A 25,700-nucleotide genomic window follows, 5' to 3' on the forward strand; every position below is an offset into this window, starting at 1 on the left:
GATCATCGGAGCATTGCTGCTGTGATTGTCTGCAGCCTGGATCGCTCCATTATGGAGGCCGAGGGTGTAAATAAAGTGTGAAATACCTGGAGGAGATGGTCTGTAATCTCCCACATGTGCAGGGCTGAGATAAGCACAGATGGGCCACTGAGGTCTGTGACAGTAAGGATGCGGGAAGAGCGTGGTGCATCAGCCAGGTGAGGAAGAATGCTGCAAGCTGCGCTCACGAGGACGAAATGGCTCAGTGTTGCCAGGCACTTAGCATTACAGCGCCCCAGCACATTCATACGATTTAATACACAGCCGCGTATGTGGTTTAATACCGTCTGGATTTGGGTTAATGCCCATATACTGTAAGCCGAGAATGCTCTGACCCATCAAAACTAATTGAGCAAGTAAGCTGAGGGATGTTTTTGGACGCTTCGTGTTGGTGTATGTCGTAAAAAACGAGTTTTTCTCTATTTTGATGCAGTTTCAAGAATATGAGAGTTTAATTGAATCTAAAAGTCTGTTTCCAATAAGTGAGGTACTTATGACTCTTCCCCGACCTTATACCTTATTTCCGCTCTAAAATTTGTGTCTTTGAAAATTCAACTCTCTTTCTGCCTAAGGTGAGCTTTGAAGTGGTGCCTGATCTCTCAATATAAGGTGATTGAGTTTTCACTTTGCTTCTGAATACGGTGCCACACTGAACGAATCTCTCTGGCATTCAGATCTCATGACAGAAATGATTCATTGTCTTTATTTTGGCTGTTGGCAGCATTATGGTGGGCACAACACTGACCAGGCTGCACTGATGCCAACGATGCCTCTCCAGAGTGGCTAATTCTTGTTTTGTTATGGAATGAATATTTGATGCTGTTTTCATTGTGCTAATCATAGCGTACTTCACTGCTCATAGAGAAACAATGAACAGTCTGTTGATCTTTTTATCGGTTCGATCATCTAACTGACGTTTTAAATCAATTTTCCTTTGAAGGATCCACTCGGCTTGGCTCTGGTTGAGGTCCATATCTCAATCTGCAATCTTATAGCCTCTCTGATTGCTTTGATGATGGAGAAAACACACAGAAAGAGAAACAGCAGCGTCTGTTCGTTTTGGCATGGGAACCTGCAAACGGCATCTATTCTGAATGGGGGAGAGATTTGCATAAGCGGGTATTACAGTTTAGCACTATGGGTACTTTTGATGCAAAGTTCCCTTCTGTGTGTCAAAGTCTCTCTGTAAGTCATTTTCCATCTCTTCTCCCTCTTCTTTTTATTTCCAATAGTTTTGTCTTATCTCTTTCACCCAACTCTCTCGTGAGCATGTTTCAATTATCTTCCCCTTTTTTGAAGGGATAGAAAAAAAAGACTTGGGCTGGATAACAAGACAGAAGATGTGACAACCATTCCCATCATGCATCAGGCATACAAACGCAGCTCTGCTATCATGCTTATTAATAACTGCGCATGCACTCCCGCCCATCCGCACAAAAATGCCTCTGCCTCAGTTAAGCTGTAAGTGAGGGATTTCACTTTCTGTGGGAGAGATCCAGCCTTATTTAACTCGCATCGGTTCATAAAATACACTCCTGCACTTAGAGGAATATTCAGAGTGTAGAACAAGTTAAGTTCGGTTGACAGCATCTGTGGCATGATGTCTACCACAAAAAATAATTTCGACTTGCTTTCTTGCTCTTGCTCTTGCAAGTGTTATTTGAGCTGTAAAGTTTTTTTTTAGTTAGTATTGTTTGTCTACTGTATGCTGCCGTTAACACATAACCTAAAACCAATAACAAATCTGGAGGGAAAAAAAGAAAAGGTTAGTAAGTCATTTTTCTCAAACCCTTTTCACATTTTTGGGGTTCTCAGACGTAGAAATCGTCGTTGTAGGTGAACGGAAACTATAAAACAAGTATAATTTTTGCATTCCCATTTGCTGCAATAGCAAAAACCATGATTTCTATGACCTTACAATAGAGGAACAAATGTAGAGAGATTGATTATGTTGATCGAATGAGAGAAAGATGTCACATTTGCTGTCACTTCCTCAGCTGTAGTATTAGAAACACAGTGTTAGCTGTAATTCAATGCCAAGGTAAAATAACACAAAGTAACATGTTATAGATGTACATTAAAAATGTAAAAAATTAAAATATCATGTTAATAACAATGGAAACAGATCATCACGGTTTGAAAATGAAAAAAGGGTGCAGATTAAAATGTGATTTTGCTGTTTTTGAATTTGCCCCATTAATTTCCTTTGTAAATAACCCAGATTTTTGCTTTTTTTTTAAACAGGATAAAGTTATTTTTGTAAGGCAATTAATTGTTAATCAACATTATAGTACAAGTGCTAGTGATTGAGTTTAACTTGTATTGAACCCGGAATATTCCTTCCAACACCAGCGGCACTTTTAGCTCTACTTATTTTATGAGCAGTTAGGATTTATATCACTCGTCAAAGCTTTTATTGTTTTTAATGCCAGTTGAGAAAGGAGAAATTAACACAGTTTTTCTCTGAAGCAGCAGTAGACTTTTCACCAACAGATTAATTAATTTCCACCCGCATTCAAATAACTAAAAAAATGTTTTCCCAGTAATGTAATGTGCCTGAAGCTGGGTCGACCTCAAGCTTTTAATGTTTTTGCAGTTACAGTGCAATATGGAGATTGTCTCCTAAGATACTCTCAGTGTTAACCGAGGATACGCGGAGACAGCCGCATGGAAGTGTTTATTCAGCTCTGTCAGACTCACTTACTGTTGGCTGTGTGTTGCTGATGATTGCAGACATTGTGCTGAATTACCTTTTGTGCCTCCCTGCACCTTCTTGCAAGGTTGTCCAGCCCCCTAAATGCACATTGCTTGGCTATCAGAATTCTTGTTAACTTTCATCTTTTTTTTTCGTTTACCGTTTGCCATTTCAAGGGAATCTGAAAACATGACCTGCACTGCCTTGACATCTCGAGTAACATTATTTTCCCCCATATAGACAACACAGAGGACTAAAGGGTGCAGGCGTCAACTGCCCATATTTATTTACAGCTTCACCTTTAAAACCACAGGCATTATGAAACACTTGAACATCGGCCATCATTAATAATGAATCACTCACTCATCATGATTTAATGAGGGTTTACATGCCCTGCACGAGGAAGCCTTGACAGGTAAAACTATTGCTTTTACAGTTAGAAATAGATTTTATATTTAATGCCAAACAAATATCACAGCCTTCAACTCTTCATTAGCTAGCCATCATATTTTATTCCACTGGAAATCCATCAAACCACCAACTACTTTGAATAGATTGTTGATGAAAACATTCCTTAAACCAGAAAAGATGTTCCAGGAAAAGTAACTTGCATATAAAATGTCTTCTTTTTCTTCTTTCATGGGTTTGTCCTTTTGTTATTTGTGGTATTAGACATGACATTGCATATAGATATTGGTTTTGTGTTTATTTGAGGTTTTCAAAGAGGGTTTCAGGAGGGATCTGCAAGAAGGTTATAGATATACTATTTTATATACATAAAAATACATAAATATATTAATTTATTCCAGGCTGTCGAAAAATTATTTATTTACTTTTTTAACCTAATTAATTACGATGTTTTGAGCTGAAAAATTGCCTCACAAAAGATAAAGTTATTATTGTGTTAAATGAGAAAAACATTGAATAGACGAAACAAAAATGTAGCTTTAGAAAGAAATAGAATGATTCCAAAGAATTTGAATAGAACTTCAATAGAATAGAATAGAAATTGAGCAGTCACAGACAATATTGCATCTAACATGTAACAATATGAACTCCTTGTTTAATAAACTCAAAATCAGTATCACATTTGCAATTGTGCCGATATTCGTTAAAAAACAGCATTCTTGCCCAAATGTGGCATTTTTTGCTTTCATATTTTACATTTTTGGGCATATAAATGCATTCCAATATAGGCTACACACGACACACTGCATCATGTTTGTCAACAATGGCATTCAATCTAGAACAAGATGAAAAACACGTCTGGTGTTAAAAATGGTTTAGTAACTTTAACACATTTTTTCCATAATTAATCCTGCCAAATTAACATTAAATTGACAGCCCTGATTTTAATAAATAGCTGCCTTTATGTTTGGGAGTGAATAATCATATCTGTATTTTCTTGCAATAAAGTGGGTTGAAAAGCCCATTGAACTTTAAGAGAGTCTAATAGAATGAACACTTCAGTCCAGAAGACTTACAAAGATAACTCTAGCTCTACTGCTATCTGCCTTTAGTCCCAAATGATACACCTTCTCTGGAATTCATTGCCTTCAGCCTCAGAGCAATATATCCATCAAATCACCTATATCCTAGAAAACCACTCTCTTTTTTGCTGAATTTTAGATCATCTTCACATTCATATGTCCTGTTCCAGAGTTTTATACTCTTCCCAAAGCCATCAACCAGAGGCCTTCATCTCACCACAGACTGATAAATTTCCACCCACCAACAGACTCTGTTTTTTGGCATCCCGACCTCCTGGGAGGATTCAGGCCTGCCGTATTCAGACATCGATTGCAAAATGTTATTCTTTTTGAGCAGAGACCATGTAAATGTCAACCAAAACTTGAAAAGGGATGACTGATCCAAGCATGAAATCATCATTATCTGCAAAGAACAGACCAATAGTCTTTGGATTAGGGAAATTCAGTGATGACAACAGAGAGGTGCTGCGGTGATTTCCAAAAATGAGCAAATGGAACATGAGCTTAAAAGCAGCTGTCGTAAAGCTATGTTTTTTAATTGAAAGACACCCATAGAAGGAACAATATTTTGTTAAATTCTCTCACTTTATCACAGGCCATCATCATAATTGGCTTTTCAGCCATTAGCAATAATATAGTCAGTTTATATCTTTTATATCGTAGTTTCTTAGTGACACCATCAACTTACATGTAGCAACGTTTCATGGGTCAGGCTTAAAAGGGTTACTTAAATCATAAATTTATCCTCAAGTTAATTAAAATTTGATCAATTATTAATGGATAATTAATCATGTCATTAATCCTGGGACACATTACGTGTCATGCATCATATATAGGATCTTTTCTGAAGCCCACCGTGGAGCAGGCCTAACCGCCAGCCTGGCTTTGAATCAGATAGCGTGTTTCACTGAAGATATTTTTGCATGAAGCCTGAAAAGATTACTCTTTACTTGTGATGTCCTTTGCACGTTTCAAATGCTATCAGTCAACATTCTGAGAGCAGCTTTGCATACGAAGCGCCTAGATGAGGCCGGGCCGTGCGGGCTGCATATACAGAGAGAGGATTTCAATGCACTTCAGGCTGACTGTGGATGGCAGCTCTCGCTGCCTAGTGCTTTCCTTGCTAATTGAGCAAAACGCCGCGCACGCCTTGCGGACGTAATGCTAATGAACTTCTTAGCAATCTGAAAGTTTAACACGGCTCTGTACATTTATTTACATCACAGTTAAAAGGATTTTTGAACACTGTTCCAGAGAGTGTGAGAAATCGGGATTCAGAGCATGTTGGTTTGAACAAATTGCTCCCAAGCATACTTTGTGTAGATTTACTGTAACTGAGGAACTATTTTGGTAGAGGTGTCAGTGGGAAGACATCTAATCTGTGTCCATTTTACTTCTGGTGAAAAGGTCTCATCTGGCCATCGGAACACTAATAGCATTCAGATTTGTTACAATTAAACAGAAAAGTTAACGTTAACCTTTTCTTATCAGGCTGACTTGACAGAAGTCAATTAAGTAGGCACTTTTTGGATGAGCAGCAGGAACATATAATTAGATTTTCATTATACTTTTATTTTGTCTTTAGATAATTATTTAGATAGCTTTCCCAAAGGTATCTAATTGTGATATTAATATATTAAATTCATTTTTATCAATGTTCTATAAAATTTTAGCTTTTAGTGTTATTACATAAGATAAGAACTAAAAAAGTATAATTTATTTTTTAGTACTTTTTTACCATCATAAAATTGTAAAATGTGTAGCCTATTTAAAAATGTTGTTGAAGCGGATAAAATAATTTCGGTCCCACTTTATATTAGGTGGCCTTAACTACTTCAAATTTTTAATTATTTAAATTAATCATTTGGTACAGTGCACTTATTGTGTACATACATGTTTTTACATACTTTTTTTTTTTAAATACCTGCATGTAATTCCATCTGTAATTAATTTCTGTGATTACATTTATAATTACACTTAAGCAAAGCACTAAATCACAGCTCCTCAAGGACTGTCTTTGCAATTATCTGAAACTTTTTTTGCACGAAAAGCCGCTGCTTAAGTTTATTCCTAAGACGTTTTAAAGTTCACTGTTGGAATATCTGAAATGGTATATCTAATTCCCAAGCAGGCAGCCGTGCATATTTTGCCAGCCTTTGTAGCGGTTTCCATTTAATGAAAAAGTAATAGATGAAGCTTTATGATTGTCATCTAATTTCTCGAGTAATACGTCAAACTAATGTCCAAAGAATTGGTTAAACTCTTTATTTTGCTGTCTGACAGCTTTCGCACCTTCACCGAGGACTCATTCCTCTGGCGTGCGCTGCTGGATGTTTAAGATTCTGTTCTGGTGAATTTGGACAGGATCATTTGGTAAATCACCTCATTCATAAACTCACATTTCCCCAAATGGCTTTCATTTTCAAATATTACTTTATCGCCCAGTGGGAGTGCGCAGTGCACTATTCACCAGGCCTAATGTGAGTGATCGCTCCTATTATAAAGTGTAAAAAAATATTTTGATTTCAAAGCCTCATTACAGTGCTGTTTTCTATCCTATGGAGTTCTAAATTTATGGGCTTTCCTTTCACTCACGGAATGGGACATTTTTGCAGTGTCATATTAGGGTCACTGTGGAGCAAACAAGATTTGGAAATGTTATCAAGACTAATAACAGGTCAGAGTCTAGGCTGCTAACATTTAATAACACAGAAATACCATTATACTTCAAATGCAAACTGGGCGCAGCGGTGCACACAGGACAGTGATGTAGTGATATACACAAAAAAAAATGTAACAAGCAGCAGTAACAAGGGGAAAAAATACTTTCCGCCCTTGGAGAGGAAAACAATCACAGTTTGGGGCAAAATGCTCACACTGGCAGCTGCTAAAAGAGCTGAGCTTTGGGTTCTTGGCTTTGGTTTCCCTTTCATCATTACACCATATAAAGTTTTGATTCCTGTACCACATATGCACAGTTAAGATAAGAAAATTTAAATGCAGTTTTAGTCACAGCTTTTGACACATAGCATTTTTAGCATTCTGATCTCAGTGCAATTGATTACCACTAATCACGCTTAATTCCTAAAGCAATCAATTATCAGCTTTATTCAGATGATGTATAAATCTCAATTTTGAAAAATTGACCTATATGACTGGTTTTGTGGTCCAGGGTCGCATATATACACATATATGTATATATATATATATATATATATATATATATATATATATATATACACACACACAATATTAAATGATCCTTGTGAAAGTTCAAAACTGCATAATTCTCTAAGTAGGTACCTATTTAGAATAAGTACTTCGCAACTGTTGAAAAAGCAAGTTCTAAATAGTATAAATGTAATCTGGATTGTCTTTTTCTCTCTTTTTCACTAATATCTCATAAGGAAGTATGCATATTTGGATGTAGCCAGAGACATATAGTGAAGACAGTCATACAGAATCATGGGTAAGGGTTAAAAGTTGTCATCATGGAGGCACGGATATTACATCATACATTGATGAGTTAAAAATTAGTTTAGTAGTGGACACTGTGCATCAGAAGTTTTTCTTTTCTTTCATGTTTTAATTGTTATCATAGCAGATCAGAAATGTATAACAAGACATGAAGCACTTTGATGATAATGCAGCGATTATAAAAAGCTGCCATCTCTCTGCTTATCTGATGCTCAAGTGAGCCTCGGGTGCAGTTGGAGACTTGGGATGTCACACATTTGCTAACACACGCTTATGCCTAATGATGTGGCTAACTAAACACAGAGGGGACGCCACTCAATATGGCAGATTGAGCAAGTATTTAAGCATTGCTTTCAAGCCACATGAACACTTTATGAAGCATGATAGCTACTCTTGACATCACATATATAAGCTGCTCACCCTTTTTAATTATGCTAAACCCTTTTTTTCTAGACTAATTTACATAAATAGTGTAGATACATGAGCATAAATCACTTCTCAGGTCATAATACCCCAAACAGTTTATATGTATAATAATATATTGCATAAATCACTTCTTTATCCCTGCATGATCCTCTTCAGATGTCACTCAGAGACCCTCATTTCAATTCTGTAATTAGACATTTGTTTTGTTTTTTTGCAAGCCTGTGTAGTTATTTCAAAATTATTCACATCGGCAAATCTTTACTAGTTCCCACAGTGGTCTTTCTTAATTAAGTTACTGTCACTCTTAATAGAGGAGAAGCAGTATTGATGTATCTTTCCCTCACAATTCTCTCTGCCATCATATTTCTTTCCTCAAAACATTGTGAGGCAGAATTTTATATCAAGATAAGCAGTTTTTTACGACATTAAAGCACTTTGGCACATTGTGGAGCTAAGAAGATAAAAAAAACAAAACAAAAGTTGATTACAGAGTAAGGATGAGTCAGGATGGTGGACTAGTCGCCCACAAACCAATTACTGAATTAGTGAGGTCGACAAGGTCTGATTTTATTTTTTTGTTGCTTCTTTTCAGAGCAGATTTTAGCATTGCAAACGTCTTGCCTCAGGGAATTGGTCTTTAAATTCATCTCTATTAAAGCACTGCATCAAAACTCAGCTTGTGTTAACTTAAATGTCAAGACAATTACTATAGGGCTTCAGATCACCTGATGTGAACAATGTTCTGTTATTTAGCAGAAACCCAAGGTTACCCCGTTTTTCTGTTAACTCTTGATATTTGTGTGATATTAAAGGTTATAGACATTTAGCCTAATTATTTGTTGAATATCTGACATTTACGGTACCATTTACCATGGGCTGTGCGGTCTCTGCTGTTTTTTAAATGCTAGGCTATGTATACATGCAGATAGAAATTTTAGGCTGTTGCGTCATATTTTGCACCCCGAATCTTGTGTTTTTGATGTGGCATGTCAAGTCAAAAATAGTCTTGCTTTTAGAAACACGTCTTGACACCTGAGTTCTGTTTCATTCTGTTATGCTCCCTCAGGCTGTTTCTGAAAGCAAGACCCAAGGGCTCAAGATTTGGCTGGTTAGCATGGCCGCGTTAGCCACTTCTGCCAGTTGTCATAGACCATCTGATTCTTTAAAACATCTTTCACCATTAATAGCCTTTCAAAATTAGCCTTTAATTCTGATGAAAAAGATATTTTACCAGAGCACTTAAACGTGGGTTCCTATGGGTTTTTCTTACCTTCTGTCTTTGCATGTCACGGCTCAGGATAATTACCCTGTGTTAATTGCAGTGCCCTAAGAAACTCATGTTGTGGAAATGACCCAAAAACATATTATGCAGGGTTTCCTTTAAGGGATAGTAAAAAAAAAAGAAATTTCTGCCATAATTTACTGTAAAACATAAAAGAAGACATTTTGAGAAATGTGTCCGTGTTTTGTTTTGTCTGTACAATGGACCCTTTTCACAAGACTGTAATGATGCGTTTCAACGGTCATCAGCATCGTAAATCTTAGAAAGTTTTTTATATTTGGATTTTTTTTTAAATGTATGTACATTTATAACACTATATTTTGTATTATATTACCTTTGCATTAAATTACAAAAAAAACAAATTAATGCTAATGCGAGGGTGTTTCTAATGCAGTTTCTAATGTTTCTCTCTCAATTTTTTTCCTTTGATTGAAAATCGTGAAAACACTATCGTTGAGTTTTTCTTTCGCTATTTGAGCAAATGGGAATGCAAAAAATATTTGTGGTACTCTCCCATTCTCTGCTCTCAAAGTTTACTCAACTATGACGACTTCTGCTGCTGAGAAACCTGGAATTTATGAAAAAGGTCTATAGAAGTCAGTGGTAACCAAAACGGTTTCTTTTTTGTTTCACAAAAACAACAGGTTTTTAACAACATACAGGTGAGTAAATTAATCTATTAGTAATTCTGTCAACCCACTGTCTAGTAATTTATGATCATTTGTAGTTTTGCACATCCCTGCTATTCAGTGGACATGTATCTGAATCGTCAGTCACCTTTTTTTTAATTTGGTAAAATTAAGTGCAGAATGTATAAAAAAGACCATAATTTCAAAATTAGGTACCGCACCAAATCATCAACTATCAGAGCAGAAATCATTGGGTTTTACTAGAGTTTAGCCGTCTGTTTCAGGAAGATAGGCAGTAATTTCCAATTTTTCTGCTCAATTATGATTTGTTTATGGATCGGGTGCCATTACTGTGTGAGAGTGACAGATAGATTCAGCACGTCCGTCCTCCACACCTGCACCATAATTTGATGGCCAAACTACTGTTTGTATTAGTCTGCAAAACCTGTATGCTGCTGTATTAGATATTAATGAAATGTTACTCTACAGCATTTGGACCATTTATGAGACGTCAGGTAAAAAAATAGCACCCATTTATTTCCCCCCAGTGTTAAGACAGATTGTGAAAATTGCTCGCAAGGTAAGGGAAAAGTGGAAATGGAAATAGACATTTCCCGCTAAACTTCCAAGAAGGGGAGAACAAATCAAACTGCTCATGCTGCTCAGATGCTGTCAGCTTGTGGAGCCATTTAGACGTGAGAAGGGTAAAGTCCTGCCGGGCGCAGGTATTGTTTGGAGGAGCAGCTGTTTTTAAATCGATTGAGCAATGAGAGGCCTCAAGGCTGAAAGTTTGCCTTCACATAGAAGCTGTTTGTTTGTTTGTTTGCTTGCTCGCTTGTTCATTTGCTATTCACCTGGCATCACCTGAATTTACTGGTAAATAAAAGATAAGCCTGCCCCCGTTCTCTCTCCTTATCTAAGCTCCCATATGTACACAGCACAACCCTGGGACCCCCTTGGTCCATTTTTGAAGCCCTATTCTTTTGTTTCAGCAGAGCAGAACTTCGAGACCAAATGAATGCTGTGTTTTTATCTTTCTTCTTCAAATTCATCCGGTTTGGCATCACCGCATGGAGTCGTCAGCATGTGTGCTAATTCGTGTGCCCTAAGTAGCAGTGAAAGTCACAGGGACACGTGTCAGAGCCGCTGGCTGTAATGTTATTCCAGTCACACGGGTTTTAACTTTGCATGGGGACTCCTCTTCAGCGCTGCAGCCCCGTGCTGCTCGCGCGCAGCCCCCCACTAGGTTCAAACAGTCGCTCTCCCTCTCAGAACACCCAAGCATCCAATCTTTCACTCTCACGGCGCATTCATGCACGCCTCCCTGTCAGTCCACATCAAAAACAGCAGAGTGTCTGTGTAGAAATGGCCAGGGGCTATTTCAGATGAGAGCTGACGGCTCTTCCTCACTGTTTTAGTGTCTGGTTTTTATTCAAGTGATTCAAATGTTTCCAAGATTGCATCAAAACAAGTATTGTGTTCAGTGTTCTTGAGTATGAGGTCATCATAAGTTCAGAGTAAGTAATATATTCCTCTATTTGCCTATAAGGCAGCTTTGGGAGATGGAAGTCACAGGAGATCTAACACTCTCCCCAGACTTCTCTTACTTATTCAAACGTAAAGGCATTAGGGAATACAATACGCATTTGCAGCCTGAAGATATCTGTATTTTTTGGTGGGGTTTGTTTTTGTTTTGATGAGTCAATGTGAAGACATTATCTAATTGCAATTTTATTTCTTTTTAATAAAAATTGTAATTGCAGTGTAAAATGCGTGTATGTGTGTGTTTAAGCTACAGTTTTGTTGCCCTTATTTTTTAATTTCTAAAAAAAAAAAATTATTTGCAGTTTAAAATGCCTTTTTGTTAGCTCCAGGTTTGTTGTGTTTGTTTGTGGGGCTGCACAATTTGGCCAAAAATGAATATATCATGACTACACATTATTATTATTATTATTATTATTATTATTATTATTAGCCTATTATTACTAAATAAAAATATATATATACAAATGATAAATATTACTATATTAAGATTTCATTTTAAAATAAAAAAAGTATTAAAATATCATAATAACAGTAATATACAATTATTGTATATAGTATATAAAATTATAACACTTATACTTATGGATGTTTAACCATTAAACCATTGAGTAGGGAGCCCTTAAAGCAGGGGTGCAAAACAGACCTGCAGAATTTAGTTCCAATCCTGCTCCGAAACACATACCATGTAGTTTTCAAATAAGCCTGAAGGACTTGATTTGCTGCATCAGGTGTGTTAATTAGGGTTGAAACTAAACTCTGCAGGGCTGTGGCCCTCCAGGAATTGAGTTTTACATCCCTGTCTTAAAGCTTCTCTTTTGTTGACAACAGCTGGTTTATAAGCACTTCTCATTAGAAGTTTGGAAAGATAGTTGGTGTGTGTTGCTTCCCCAAAATGCACGTTATAAGCAACCAAAACTCAGTTCAAGTGGAGCAGCATTTCCTGTGAACCGAGCTGCTCTGAAACACTGAAAACACTGGATCACAAGCTGCTCGTGTGTAACAAAACACAGTGCCGCGTTTCACACTGGAAAACCCACTGCATATATTTGTTTAATGAAATTGCTCTTTTTTTCGATTTGATAATTGCACTAAGCCATATCATGTTGTTTTGCCTTTATTTTGCTTAACCGTGCAGCACTTGACCTAACTGTATATGTTTTCTGTTTTCAGAACCGCTTCCATTTACAGATGATGACACGTACACCTCCTTCAGGACTGTCGGAGCTGCTGTTGGCGGTGTTGCTGAAGGGAGGCTGGCAGGGCGGAGCGGCCATTCTTTGTCCAGGAGGTGGGAACACGGGTATGCTGGAAGAGCTTGAACAGCGGGGCCATCTGGGCTTGAATGGAGCCCACTGGCACCTGTGGGAGACCCTCAACCTGTCCAGATTGGAAGAAAACTTGAGCGAAGACAAGGTAATGGAGCTCCTCTCACAGCTCCTCAGCAGGACTCCTTCTGCTCCGGCGTCTTCTATGGTGCTTTTCGGCTCCGACCCTGAATGTACAGCCAGAGTGCTGCGCAGTGCCCACCAGTTGAGCGTTGCGTTGCCCCCAATGCACTGGATCATGGGATACCCGCTTAGTCTGGATTCTCTACACTCCATTGGCTCCCCCCTGGGTCTTCTGGGTTATGGGGAGGTCAATCGCAAGCCTCTGAACTTCTACATTAGGGATACTCTGCAGCTCATTGGCAGGGCTGTATATGCTGCGACCATGGTGAGACCAGACCTGGCTCTCATCCAGAACATGGTCAACTGCTTCGACAAGCCCAATAAACATGAGCTGCCCTCCTCTGGACAATACCTTGCCAGGTAAGCATACATGTATAACATTTTACAGCTAAGTAGCTTACTACGTAGCAATACCACAACTATTCATAAACAAAGTACGATTTCCAGCCATTTTAACAAGCCATTTTAGTTATAATGAGACATAAACAACAGCGATATAGCGTTTAGCGTTGCTATATCCCTGTTGTTTATGTCACATTATAACTAATAGGCTACATCGTGCACAGGTACTCCCCAATTTACCATGTTTCACATTTCTGATTAGTGTGCAATTTTCATGTGACACTTTTGCAGGGTTATATGATCCCATGACCCTCAAGCCTAGTTATTCAGAATAAAGCTGGAGATTGTGTCAGAATAGGACATTAATGAAGAAAATAACTTTGCATGGTTTATTTATTAAAGTTTGTGTCTCTTAAAGAGTCAAATGTCATAGGTAATGTCACAAATGTGAGCAGACTGCAGACTGAAAATTAAAGCACATATATTGCACAGGTACCCCCATTTACCATGTTTCACAATTCTGATTAGTGTATAAGTGTGATACATGTGCAGATTATATGAACCCATGGGCCAAGTTATTGATAATAAAGATTGTGTCAGATTAAGGAAATCAGTGAATGAAGCAACCATGGTTTATTTATTCAAGTTTATGGTTCTTAAAGTGTAAAATATCATGAGTTACACCCCATTTACCATGTTTCACGTTTCTAATTAATGTGTAATTTTTAAAAAATAGGACATTAGCAAAGGAAACATCTATGCAAGGTCTTATTTATTAAATATAGGCCTTAAAGAGTCAAAAGCCATAGGTTACGCATGTGTATGCAGTCTATGCAAACTGAAAATTAAAGCACACATTTTGCACCTCATTTACCATGTTTCACATTTTTGATTAAAGTGGAATGTGCATGTGACACATGTGTGGCTTATGGACCCCTGGCCTTCAAACTCAATTATCTACAGGGGGTCTGGAGATTGTCTCAGAATTAGCCATTAGTGAAGGAAACAACTATGTCTCAAAGAGTCAAATATCATAGGTCACACTGTTGTGTGCAAACCGAAAATTAAAGCACTGTGTCATGACACATCAATTTAAGGATGCAGTGAGCAGACATATAATGCGGAAGACTTTTTGCTGCAAAATGTCACTGCTAATGGTTTACGTACATTTAATACAGGTCTCTTTTTATATATATAATTGTTATGTGATACCCAGTATAAAGCCTTTTTCATACAATCTTTTTTTCATTTTAGTGATTTTGATATGTAACATATAATTGGATTTTTTTTTTAAATACAATAAATTATTACAATTATTTTGTTTTTTTAAGTATTCTTGCTAAATATTTAATTAAGTGTTGCTTTATTGTGACTTAACTGCTATGGATTATTCATATCGTGTTGCTTATCCAGCTACAGTTTTAAATTAGCTTCTCCAACATTGTCAATGCTTTAAAATGTTATCTTATCTCGTAATCATGAATTAATTTGTTATCTGATCACGCAGTGTAGTCATTTCAAGCTTTAAATTCACCTTTAGTCATTAGTGTGCGCAGACAAATTAAGCATTCTTTACATTAACGGGATTATAAGGTAGTAAATACTCTCCAAGGAAAATAGCTGTATTAGTATTCCAGCCACTAGTATTAAGTTACAGGAATATTCTGTCTCGGCCACGGTATGGCCTCATATCTTAAAGTTATTTTCCTGATGGAGCCACTGGAGACTTTAAAATGCAATTAACCGACTCAGGGGCATTTTCAATACATTTATACCTCCTTAATCAAAATCATATCCCTGTGTGCATTTACATAAACCTGCAAGTTAACAGTTACACAGTGATGCATTTGCAGCAATGTGGAAGCCATTTGTGACACTACTGCGTCCTCTTCACTGACTGACCTCCATAAACAGGACAAAAACCTTTCTGCATTCAGGTCGCCAGGCTCTTTCTTCATCTTCAGTGCCAGTGTCTGATTCAATGTCAAGAGCTCGGAGCCTGCTGTCCTACTGCCTCTCAGCTTGATGCATTGTGTTAGTGGAGGAGGCTGTGGGAAGCTTATCTATTAGTATCACAGAATACAGAGATTGTTGTGTAGATCCTGATGGACTAAATATTTACAATTTCTCATTCAGGATAAAAACATTGGAGAAATTATTATTATTATTATTGCTGCTGCTGCTGCTTTGGTACTATTTTCACAAATACATTTTCTTAATGTAAAAATAAATAAATGGAATCATTAATTCATGCTGCTTTTACACTCTAAAACATGCTGGGTTAAATACAACCCAATATTGGACAGAACACATTCTGGGTTGTTTTTTAAATGTTTAACCCAACCTTCTGGGCAGTAACCCAACCGCTGGGTTCATCCATATTTTACCCAGCGCTGGGTTGTATTTAAACCAGCATTTTTTAGAGTGTATTATTATAAAAATAATTTATTATGATTATTTTTTTAAAAGTTGGCGATTTACATTGCTGTACTGTAAGTTAAATGTTGATAAATGTATCACAGCTTCACAGTAATAAACAATAAAATAACAGAATCAGTTATGTATCAAACATGGGACAGATTCAAATTCTGCTGTAAAGCAGCTCTAAAAAGACAATAGTGTCATTTTTCAGCTTAAGTCAGTTCAGTGTTGGTTCCAATCGGTTCAATAACTGTTTATCAATTATGAAACAAGTTCAATTAAGAAGCACTACAGAAGGCAGTAGTGTTCAATTTCTGTTTTCATCCCATAGTCAGTACAGTCAAAATCAAGATACTTAATAGTTTGTATTAATTTAAAAAAAAAAGGTTAAAAATCTATAGGCATAGCAAACAGTTTCACTGTCAATTAAGATATATTTAAATATTTTAAAAATGCATTTTGATGTTTGGAACTCAGTACTAAGAGCTGGAGTTTTTATGTTCCATCTATGGCGTATATAACTGGAAAACAAATAGTAGAGTTTTCTTGGATTGTGATCAAGTCCCTGTGCACACTATTGGAGAACTCTTATCACTGAAGGCTGGAAGAAGCCTTACCTATCTGCTCACTTCCACAAATGAGATTTTTTGTGGTAAAAAAAGAAAAAGAAAAAAAAAAGCATCTTCAGATGTAAGATTAAAATGCCGCTGTTATATGAGACTTGCTCAGATAAGTAAACTTTTAAAAAATGTGTGACAGAGGACCCCTGAGATTTTCCTCCTGATTGAAAGCAGTGATGTAATCTTTAATATTCACCTCACAGTGTGAGACTCCCCCCACCACCCCCATGTTAAGAAATGCATTTGCTCTGAGAAATGAGCGTGTAGCACTGAAGCACAGCATCTGAAAACAACACAACACAGAGATTATTGTTCCTCTGCGGTGCTAATGCTTTCGGAACGTTTAATAACAGTCACATGGATAGAAACCTCAGTTAGGAAATCAGCTTTGTTGCAATGGCTAACACATTATCTCCTGTCTTTTAACTTCTGCTTTCACACGAGATCAAGTGTTCTCAACGGGTCAAACTCAGGGCTATCAGGAGAAATTAATGATCCAGGCAATCAATTCTTTCTGCTTTTATTTTCTCTGTTCTGCTCTGTTTTAATGGAAGTGTGCAGTTATGGTCACACAGAGTGCATATCATTTACGGCCTCATTTAGCCACACATCACAAGCCTATTTCACTCGGGATTTTTCATCTTCCCTCCGTGACCCAGACATTGCCCGGCAGCCCTTTGACTACTCTACATCCTCAGCTGATTTATTGACGAAAATCGATCATTGAACTAATTCATGGCATGTATTTTGCCATAAAGGCAGTGTGGCTAGGCTGTGTAAGGAATCACAATTATGTGATCTATGCAGAACAGCATAAGAGTATAATATCAGGAGCGGCACAGAGGGTTATTCACCTATAAACCAAGCTCTATTTATTTGTTTGTTTACCACTCTCTGATGGATGTTAACAGAACTAATATGGGGGCAGCTGTGCAGTTAAATACATTGGCTGTCAAAGGTCATATATTGGTTCAAGAGATTTAGTGTGATTCACGTTACTCAGGTCATAATCCTGCCCTTCTTTCCTTATGCCTTTGAAGAAAGCCTTGAACTTCAGTGTGCTTCAAGCGTGATCTATATTTCCTTCTGTTCTTATTCTTTTCTCCTGCTGTGAAAAATATTGTTTGAGAATTTAAGATGAAACATTTTGGAATGTTCGTTTGAAAAGCTGGTGCTCTTGAATAAGAAATAATTATTTAAATGTTGGCAGACGCACCATGTGCCTTATTTTTATTCTGAGGGCACTATGTGACAGTTGTGGCACTTTTTTCTGTGACAGTGAGACAAGATTGTCTAGAGGTGTAATTTTCGTTTAGTATGCAAGGGGACCTGGGTTCAAATCCTTATTTAACTTGCACACGCATACACACATTTATATATATTATATCATGACAGTCAGGGTGATCACCATACATTTTCAGTCTATGGACATTTTCAAATGAACATTTTGAACTCCTTTTGTTTTCCATAGAGAATAAAGTCATACTACAGAAACATAAAATATGCTACTAATAATGTGTTTATTTAAACATTTTTTTAAACACATTTTTCTAACATTTTCACTATAATAATTACTGCAGTGACCAATTATATATATTTTGAATGATTAATGAAGCAAGATTCTTTATTGATGACCAAATGTTGCTTCATGGATTTAGTGTTCCACGTATTCTGTCACTCATATACAGTGATGAATGGATTGAAATCATCAGTTACACAAAAATGGTAAACTGCGCCTTACGTCTGCATTTGTATGTCTACATTTTGTGAATCAGAGGCTGCTCTCTGTGGTCATTCAACAAAACGTGCCATGCCTGTGAGATGCAGATTCCCTGAGCGCTGAGCGCAAACTGACTTCCCGTGCTGCTTCTGCTGCTGTATTTAAGCATGCGATCGATTGAGCAAATAGCATTTTCACACAAGGCTGACATTTTTAACTCTTAGCTGGTCTTGTTTTGATCAATTTAATTTATGTAAAATTTTTGTAAAGCACCCACAAAAACTCATTGGTTCTGAATGAATCACCTGCAGTTATAGTGGGCTTAACGCTGTAATGTCTGAAATATGAAACAATAGTCAGAAAAATCTATTTTTTTTATTGAAACTTTAGACTAAAAAAAGGTTTGGATATGTAGGGTTTATTTTTTGGTAAGTATTCATATTTGATCAGGCTTTTATTGCTCGTGTAGTATGATATATAAGAGAATATGGAGGTCATAATTAAGAAGGGGAAAATAACTCCCAAACAGGCCCAAACTGTTTTTATAACATTATAGCAGAGTACTTGAAAAAAAAAAAAAATGCTTATAAATATCAGTTGTCAGTCTAGATCTCCCAATAATATGTTGTTGTAAGATGATAAAGCTCTGTTGTTTTTATTGTTGTGGGAAAAACATATAATGCAGTCTAATGCAATGAGGATTTTATAGATGGACAAATAAATGCTCATCAAAAGCCTGTTGTGTTATTTGATACTCACATTTTAACATGATTTTCTTTTTTTAATTATGTATGGATAATCAAGTAAACCTAAGTTGCTTCAGTCCAGTAAAACTTTGTCTTCAAATATTACTAACAATATAAAAGTAGCTATTATATTCACTTTATAAAAATCTGTCTTTTTTTTTTTAAACTACCCATATATAACAACCTGATGTTTTTAGATTTATACTAAAATGCCTTTTACTTACTAGAAAAGTATGACCTAACAATCAGACAGCAGAAGTACAGTAGTAGAGTAGTAGAGTACAGTAGTAGATTGCATATAAAAGGTTTTTCATTAAAGTTTTAAACATGTTAATCATTTAGAGGCCTGTGTATCAAATATGCTACATTTTGTCATATTTAATATGAAACTAATGCAATCAGCAACACTGGAATTAATGTACTTAATCCATATAAACCGATTAAAATCAATCATCAATAATATGAACAGTATGAACTTAAAATAACTAAAATTGTTTTTATTTTCACTGCTAGCTCTATTTCCTATGTAGTATGACTTTTGTACACTACTTTTATTCCTTTTACTTGTTTTCACTAGTTATCTCCCCTGGCTCATGTGTAGGATTCAGTTCGCTAGAGATTCAGCAGACTTTTTTGCTCTGTCATCTCATCACTGTCTTTGCTTTTGCTGGATGCATATATATATTCTCCTCACAATGCTCATGTCCCTGCTGTGCTCAGGTTCTTGTCGAACACTTCTTTCACGGGGCTGACAGGTCCGGTCCGAGTGCAGCGCTCCCTCTCCAGGGTCCTTACCTCCCAGCGCTTCCACATATGGAGTCTACAGCGAGACCCTCTGGGCCAGCCAAGTTGGGTGACCGTGGCAAGCTGGCAGTCGGGCCATCTGGAATTGGAAGAGCAGGGCCTGTGGCCAGGCATGACCCAACACCACCGGGAGGACGGCCCAGAGATCAGGCTCGGCGGCCGCTGGCAAGCAGGACTCCCAGTGGCGGGGAGCAGATTGCGGGTCGTGACCTTGGTCGAGCACCCGTTTGTGTTCACTCGGGAGGTGGACGAGGAGGGCCAATGTCCGGCGGGTCAGCTGTGCCTTGACCCTCAAACCAACAGCTCGGAAGTCCTCAACCAGCTGTTCAGAGAGCTGGAGCAAACCAACAGCAGTTCACTGCCAAATGACATGCGAAAATGCTGCTATGGATACTGCATTGACCTGCTGGAGAAGTTAGCAGAGGACATGCACTTCCAGTTTGACCTTTACATCGTAGGCGATGGGAAGTACGGGGCATGGAAAGGAGGTAGATGGACTGGGTTGGTGGGCGACCTGCTTAGTGGCGTGGCGGACATGGCAGTCACCAGCTTTAGCATCAACTCTGCTCGAAGCCGTGTGATAGACTTCACCAGCCCCTTCTTCTCCACCAGTCTCGGGATCCTGGTGCGGAGCAAGGACACGGCTGCACCCATCGGTGCTTTCATGTGGCCACTTCACTGGTCCATGTGGGTTGGCATCTTTGTGGCACTGCACATCACAGCCCTTTTTATCACACTTTACGAGTGGAACAGTCCTTTTGGCATGACCCCTCACGGACGCAACCGCATCAGGGTATTTTCTTACTCGTCTGCACTGAACCTCTGCTATGCCATCCTGTTCGGCCGGACCGTTGCCAGTAAAACTCCAAAGTGCTGGACGGGCCGCTTCCTCATGAACCTTTGGGCCATATTTTGCCTGCTGGTTCTGTCCAGTTACACAGCCAACCTAGCAGCTGTCATGGTGGGGGAGAAGACCTTTGAGGAGGTGTCAGGGATTCATGATGTCAAGGTAAAACACTGCATTTCATCCTGAAGAGGTGAAATACACAAATATTTTTGTTTAGTGATTTATTTAGACTGTGTTGTAATATGTATCCCTTAAAATAAAAATGTTGTACATATACACTACTGTGCAAAAGTCTTAGGCCATTAGTATTTTCACCAACAAACTGGGCCAGTTATTTCTATCTTTTGCTGTCAGTAGGAAACTGTGGCAACGTCTCCAAGATGCAAGAAGCTACCTGAAAAACTATGCGCAAATGTACCAAGGACAAAAACTGTTGTAAATGCGAAGGGTGGTTACACCAAATGTTCATTTAATTTAGTTAATAGAAGTTAATTGATAAATTATATTATTCACAGTATTTTTGTATCCTCACTAAAGCATTTTTACACAAGCACCTAAAACTTTTCACAGTACTATAGTAAGTTTGGAGTCTTTTTTAAAACAAGTTTCTTATGCTCACCAAGGCTACATTTATTTGATCAAAAATACAGTAAAAACTATAATATTGTGAAATATTATTGCAATTTAAAATAACTGTTTTCTGTTTTAATACAGTCATGACAAAAATATTGGCACCCTTGGTAAATATTATCAAAGAAGGCTGTGAAAATTAATCTGCATTGTTAATCCTTTTGATCTTTTATTTAAAATATTCACAAAAATCTAACCTTTCAATGGATAATAAGAATTTAAAATGGGGGGAAATATCATTATGAAATAAATGTTTTTCTAAAATACATGTTGGACACAATTATTGGCACCCCTAGAAATTCTTATGAGTAAAATATTTCTGAAGTATATTCCCATTCATATTCACAATTTTGAGCACTCCAGGGTGATATTGAACATGAAATTATCCAGCCATGGCTTCCTGTTTCACAGAAATATAAATAGGAGGGAAAACAAAGCCCAAATTCCCTTAAGAAATCATCCATCACAATGAGAAAAACCGAAGAATATATTTCTGATGTGCAGCAAAAGATAACTGAGCTTCACAAATTAGTGAAGTGGCTTTAAGAAAAGAGCTAGAGCAGTGAAAATTCCAATTTCCACCATCAGGGCAATAATTAAGAATTTCCAATCAACATAAAATGTTACGAAACTGCCTGGAAGAGGACGTGTGGCTAAAGACTCTCCAAGGACCACAGCTGGAGAATTGCAGAAAATAGTTGAGTCTCAGGGTCAGAAAAACTTTTAAAAAACTGTCAAACAGCGCCTACATCACCACATGTTGTTCGGGAGGGTTTCAAGAAAAATTCTCCTAGCTCATCCAAAAACAAACTCCAGCATATTCAGTTATCAGACACTACTGGAACTTCAAATGGGACTGGTTTCTATGATCAGATGAAATTAAAAAATTAGCTTTTTAGCAGCAAACACTCAAGATGGGTTTGGTGAACACAGGGATAAAAAGTACCCCATGTGTACAATGAAATATACTGCTGTATTTTTGATGTTGTGGGCCTATATTTCTGCTGGAGGTCCTGGACATCTTGTTTAGACACATGGCATCATGGATTCTATCAAATACCAACAGATAAAAACTCAATAAGTGACTGACTCTGTTAGAAATCTTATAATGGGCCATGTTTGGATCTTCAAACTGTACAATAATCCAAACACAAACCTCAAAAACAACACAAAAATGGGTCACTGAGCACAAAACCAAGCTTCTGCTGGCCATTCCATTCCTCTGACCTGAACCCTATAGAAAATGAGAGCGGTGAACTGAAGAGAAGAAGCACCAACATGGAGCTGGGAATCTAAAGGGTCTGGAGTGATTCTGGATGAAGGAATGGTCTCTGATCTCTTGTCAGGTGTTCTCTAACCTCATCAGGCATTATAGGAGGAAATTTAGAGCTGTTAAACTGACAAATGGAGGTTTCAAAAAGTATTGAATAAAAGGGTGCCGTTAATTGTGGCCAATGTGTATTAGAGAAAAACATTTATTTCATAATGATATTTCCCCCCATTTTAAATTCTTATTATCTTATTAAAGGTTAGATTTTTGTGATTTTTTTAATAAAAGATCAAAAGGATTAACAATAAAGATTAATTTTCACAGCCTTCTTTGATCATATTTACCAAGGGTGCCGTTATTTTTGGCCATGACTGTATATATTTTTCTTCAGGATTCTTTAATGAATAGAAAGTTAAAAAGAACAGCATTTATTTGAAATAGAAGTTTTACCAAAATTTTACCATCTCTTTTGGTCAATTTAATGCATCTTTGCTCAATAGAACTGTATATGGTACGTGTCCACAAAAACACGAGTGCACCATGGTTCAAAAAACTACGGTAGTACCCTGGAACGTTTTTGGTACTTTTTTGTAAGTGCTTGGATTATGTTTTTAAACCTTTCTCACACAATCAATTCACATTTCATTGCTCTTTTCAAGCTCCATCACCCGTCTCTGGGGTTTCGCTTCGGCACAGTTCGAGAGAGCAGTGCAGAGGACTATGTGAAAAAGAGCTTTCCTGAGATGCACGAGTACATGAGGCGCTTCAACAAGCCCACCACTCCGGATGGAGTCTCTACACTCAAGTAAGTGTTTAGACCCAAGAGAGAAACAAAAGATAAGAGGCAATTGAACATAGCAGTGGAAAGTCCAATGAAAAGATAACGGTAAAAAAAGAGAGAGAGAGACAGAGAGAGAGAGAGAGAGAGTGGTAAATCTAATGAAATGATCAAACTGAATTTCTAAACAGCCTTTTTCGTTTGAATGAAAAACACTTGCAATAAAGTGTATTTAGAAAGCTATAATCTTAAACACTCGCGCTCACAAAGACACATTCATATTCTTTTAACTCAATATAATCAAGTGGTGCTGAGCAGGAGCGCAACATGCAGTAAACAAATAAAGCTTTAACAGGAGATGGGCATCTTGAAAAAAGCCTAAAGGGAAATCGAGCTCAGTAATTGCACGATGCTGCTGGAGACACAGATATCAAGCAGCCCAAAGGCTGCAGGCGCATACTACAACAATAAATAGGGTCACAATAACAGGCCAACGATCAGTTCTCACCCTCAAGAGCTGCTGACACCTCTGTGGATCTGTTTTGTATGATGCACCATCAATATTATTCCTCTTTCAAGAGGAATTATGCGCACCATCCAGCTCGCTCAGTTTAAACAAACCGAGTCGACAGCAACAAGTGTCTGCTCTCCAGGCTTTCTGTCTGTAGTCTCACTTTCCATTCATCCCTGAAAGAGCAGGGACTGCTGCAGACTCCAAGCTGAGAAGAGAGGCAGTCACTCTCAAGTCAAATCTAAACTTGCTGAATGAGGCCAAAGGTTTTCTTCTGAGACAACAGATAACTCCCCGGCAAACGTACGCTTGCAGGCGTGCGCCAACACACACACAGCGATTCATCCTCAGATTCAGGCTCTCACATAGTGCTGTATTTTGCTTTGTACTTCCTGTATTTATGATTGACAGCGTTTTTTTTTTCCGTGTCAGAAATCCTTCTGTTCGATTCACAGGAGACACATTACATGGTCAGCATTTTTAGAGTTGAGATCGCAGCCATAGTTTGGAGCTCTTCTTAGGGGTGAGATTTTTTAAGACAAGCATCCGAACAGTTTTTTTTTTCCCTTTAAAAGACGTTGCATAAGAGTCTTAGTTTGATCCTGCAAAATTTTCCTTCACTTTATTTTCTGTCACACTTGAGGTAAAATAGAGGTCAGCTGATGAGCAAGCATCGCCTCACACTAGACATTGAGGATTCAACATTTCTTCAGAGATAAACAGCTAACAGGATATGATGTCATGCTCTAGGGTTTTTGTTTTAATAAATAAAAAATAGTACTTTCAAAAAATGGAAAAATCCACAGTTCAGAGTTCACCAAACTTGTATATGAAGCAGGATGCACAATGCTTTGGACAATGTTTTTGAAATGTTTTTTTTTCTTTTCTTTTTTTCATTTTGGGATGATGTAACCCATGCTGAGTTTTTGTAATTAGCTTTACTGAACACAATTATTAGCCACTGTTATTAGCTAAAACAGCATGTATTTATTTTGCTTCCCTTATTAATAGTTACACTGTAAACCTCTATATGGAAACAATCTTTGCAATGTAAGCTTTTATAAAGAAACAAAATGCTGGAGCAAACTACTCAAAGATTGTTTAAAAAAAAAAAGATGCCTGTGGGGAAAGTTACATACATAGTACACTGAAAACCACTTTCTATTCAGTAAATCTGACTAAAGCCAGAAGATTTAAGCAGTTTATAGCTACAGGGTTTGGGTTTGGTTCAGGCTTATTGTAATCAACTTTTTAAGTAATTTAAAGTCAGTAGCAATTAGCATACGTTTGGCTGGCGGTGTCTGTTTTGTTTGGCTCTGACTATCCTCCTCTGTGTGTTGAAGGATAGATCCCCCTCAGCTAGATGCCTTCATCATGGATAAGGCTTTGTTGGACTACGAGGTGTCCATCGATGCAGACTGCAAACTCCTGACTGTAGGAAAACCGTTTGCTATTGAAGGTAAGGACCCCTGTGCCATTGAGACATATTGCTGTCTTTGAGGAGTCTAGCACCTCTGGCCATGCCGTATTGAATTATATTAGCTTACAAAAGCCTGTGAAGTTGTTCTCTGAAAGGGCACAAGGTGTTTCTAACACTTTCTACAGATACACTATTAGAATTCCACCCCACATTAAGAGCAGTCCATGAATTCACCTCAAGGCTGTAGTAATTACCCTCCAAATCGAAGCAAGTCAAGTTTGACACATGTCATTTCATAAGGGAAAGCTATTACAGGGTGTAGATGGGTTTCATGGCAGTCACCCAGGCGTGTCCGCACCTCTCATCCGGATGTTATCTCCTGCTGCATGCATAGGAATTTTCCCTGCTATCTGCCAAAAGCTTCCCTTACGCCTTTGAGCCAGCTTTTTATTAGATGGATGATCAGAACTAAACCATCGCTATCACGTCTGCTGGCCTGAAATGGACAGCTCCGTCAGGGTCTGTAAAACCTGTAAACAGCGAGGTGCATAATCAAACCA

General features: G+C 37.7%; 1 protein-coding gene across 3 annotated transcripts in view; it reads left to right on the top strand.

Annotated features, from left to right (window-relative positions):
* The window catches only part of grin3ba (glutamate receptor, ionotropic, N-methyl-D-aspartate 3Ba), a 45,131-nt gene that overhangs the window by 5,617 nt on the left and 13,814 nt on the right, over positions 1-25,700 (top strand). For all 3 annotated transcript variants that reach the window (XM_058794045.1, XM_058794037.1, XM_058794053.1), the window contains exons 2-5: positions 12,754-13,391; positions 19,601-20,693; positions 23,091-23,236; positions 25,064-25,179. In XM_058794045.1, the coding sequence (XP_058650028.1) occupies positions 12,754-13,391; positions 19,601-20,693; positions 23,091-23,236; positions 25,064-25,179 (1,993 nt within the window). The remainder of the gene's footprint in view (positions 1-12,753; positions 13,392-19,600; positions 20,694-23,090; positions 23,237-25,063; positions 25,180-25,700) is intronic.

This window comes from Onychostoma macrolepis, chromosome 02 (assembly GCF_012432095.1).
Source record: "Onychostoma macrolepis isolate SWU-2019 chromosome 02, ASM1243209v1, whole genome shotgun sequence".
NCBI classification, from domain to species: domain Eukaryota; kingdom Metazoa; phylum Chordata; class Actinopteri; order Cypriniformes; family Cyprinidae; genus Onychostoma; species Onychostoma macrolepis.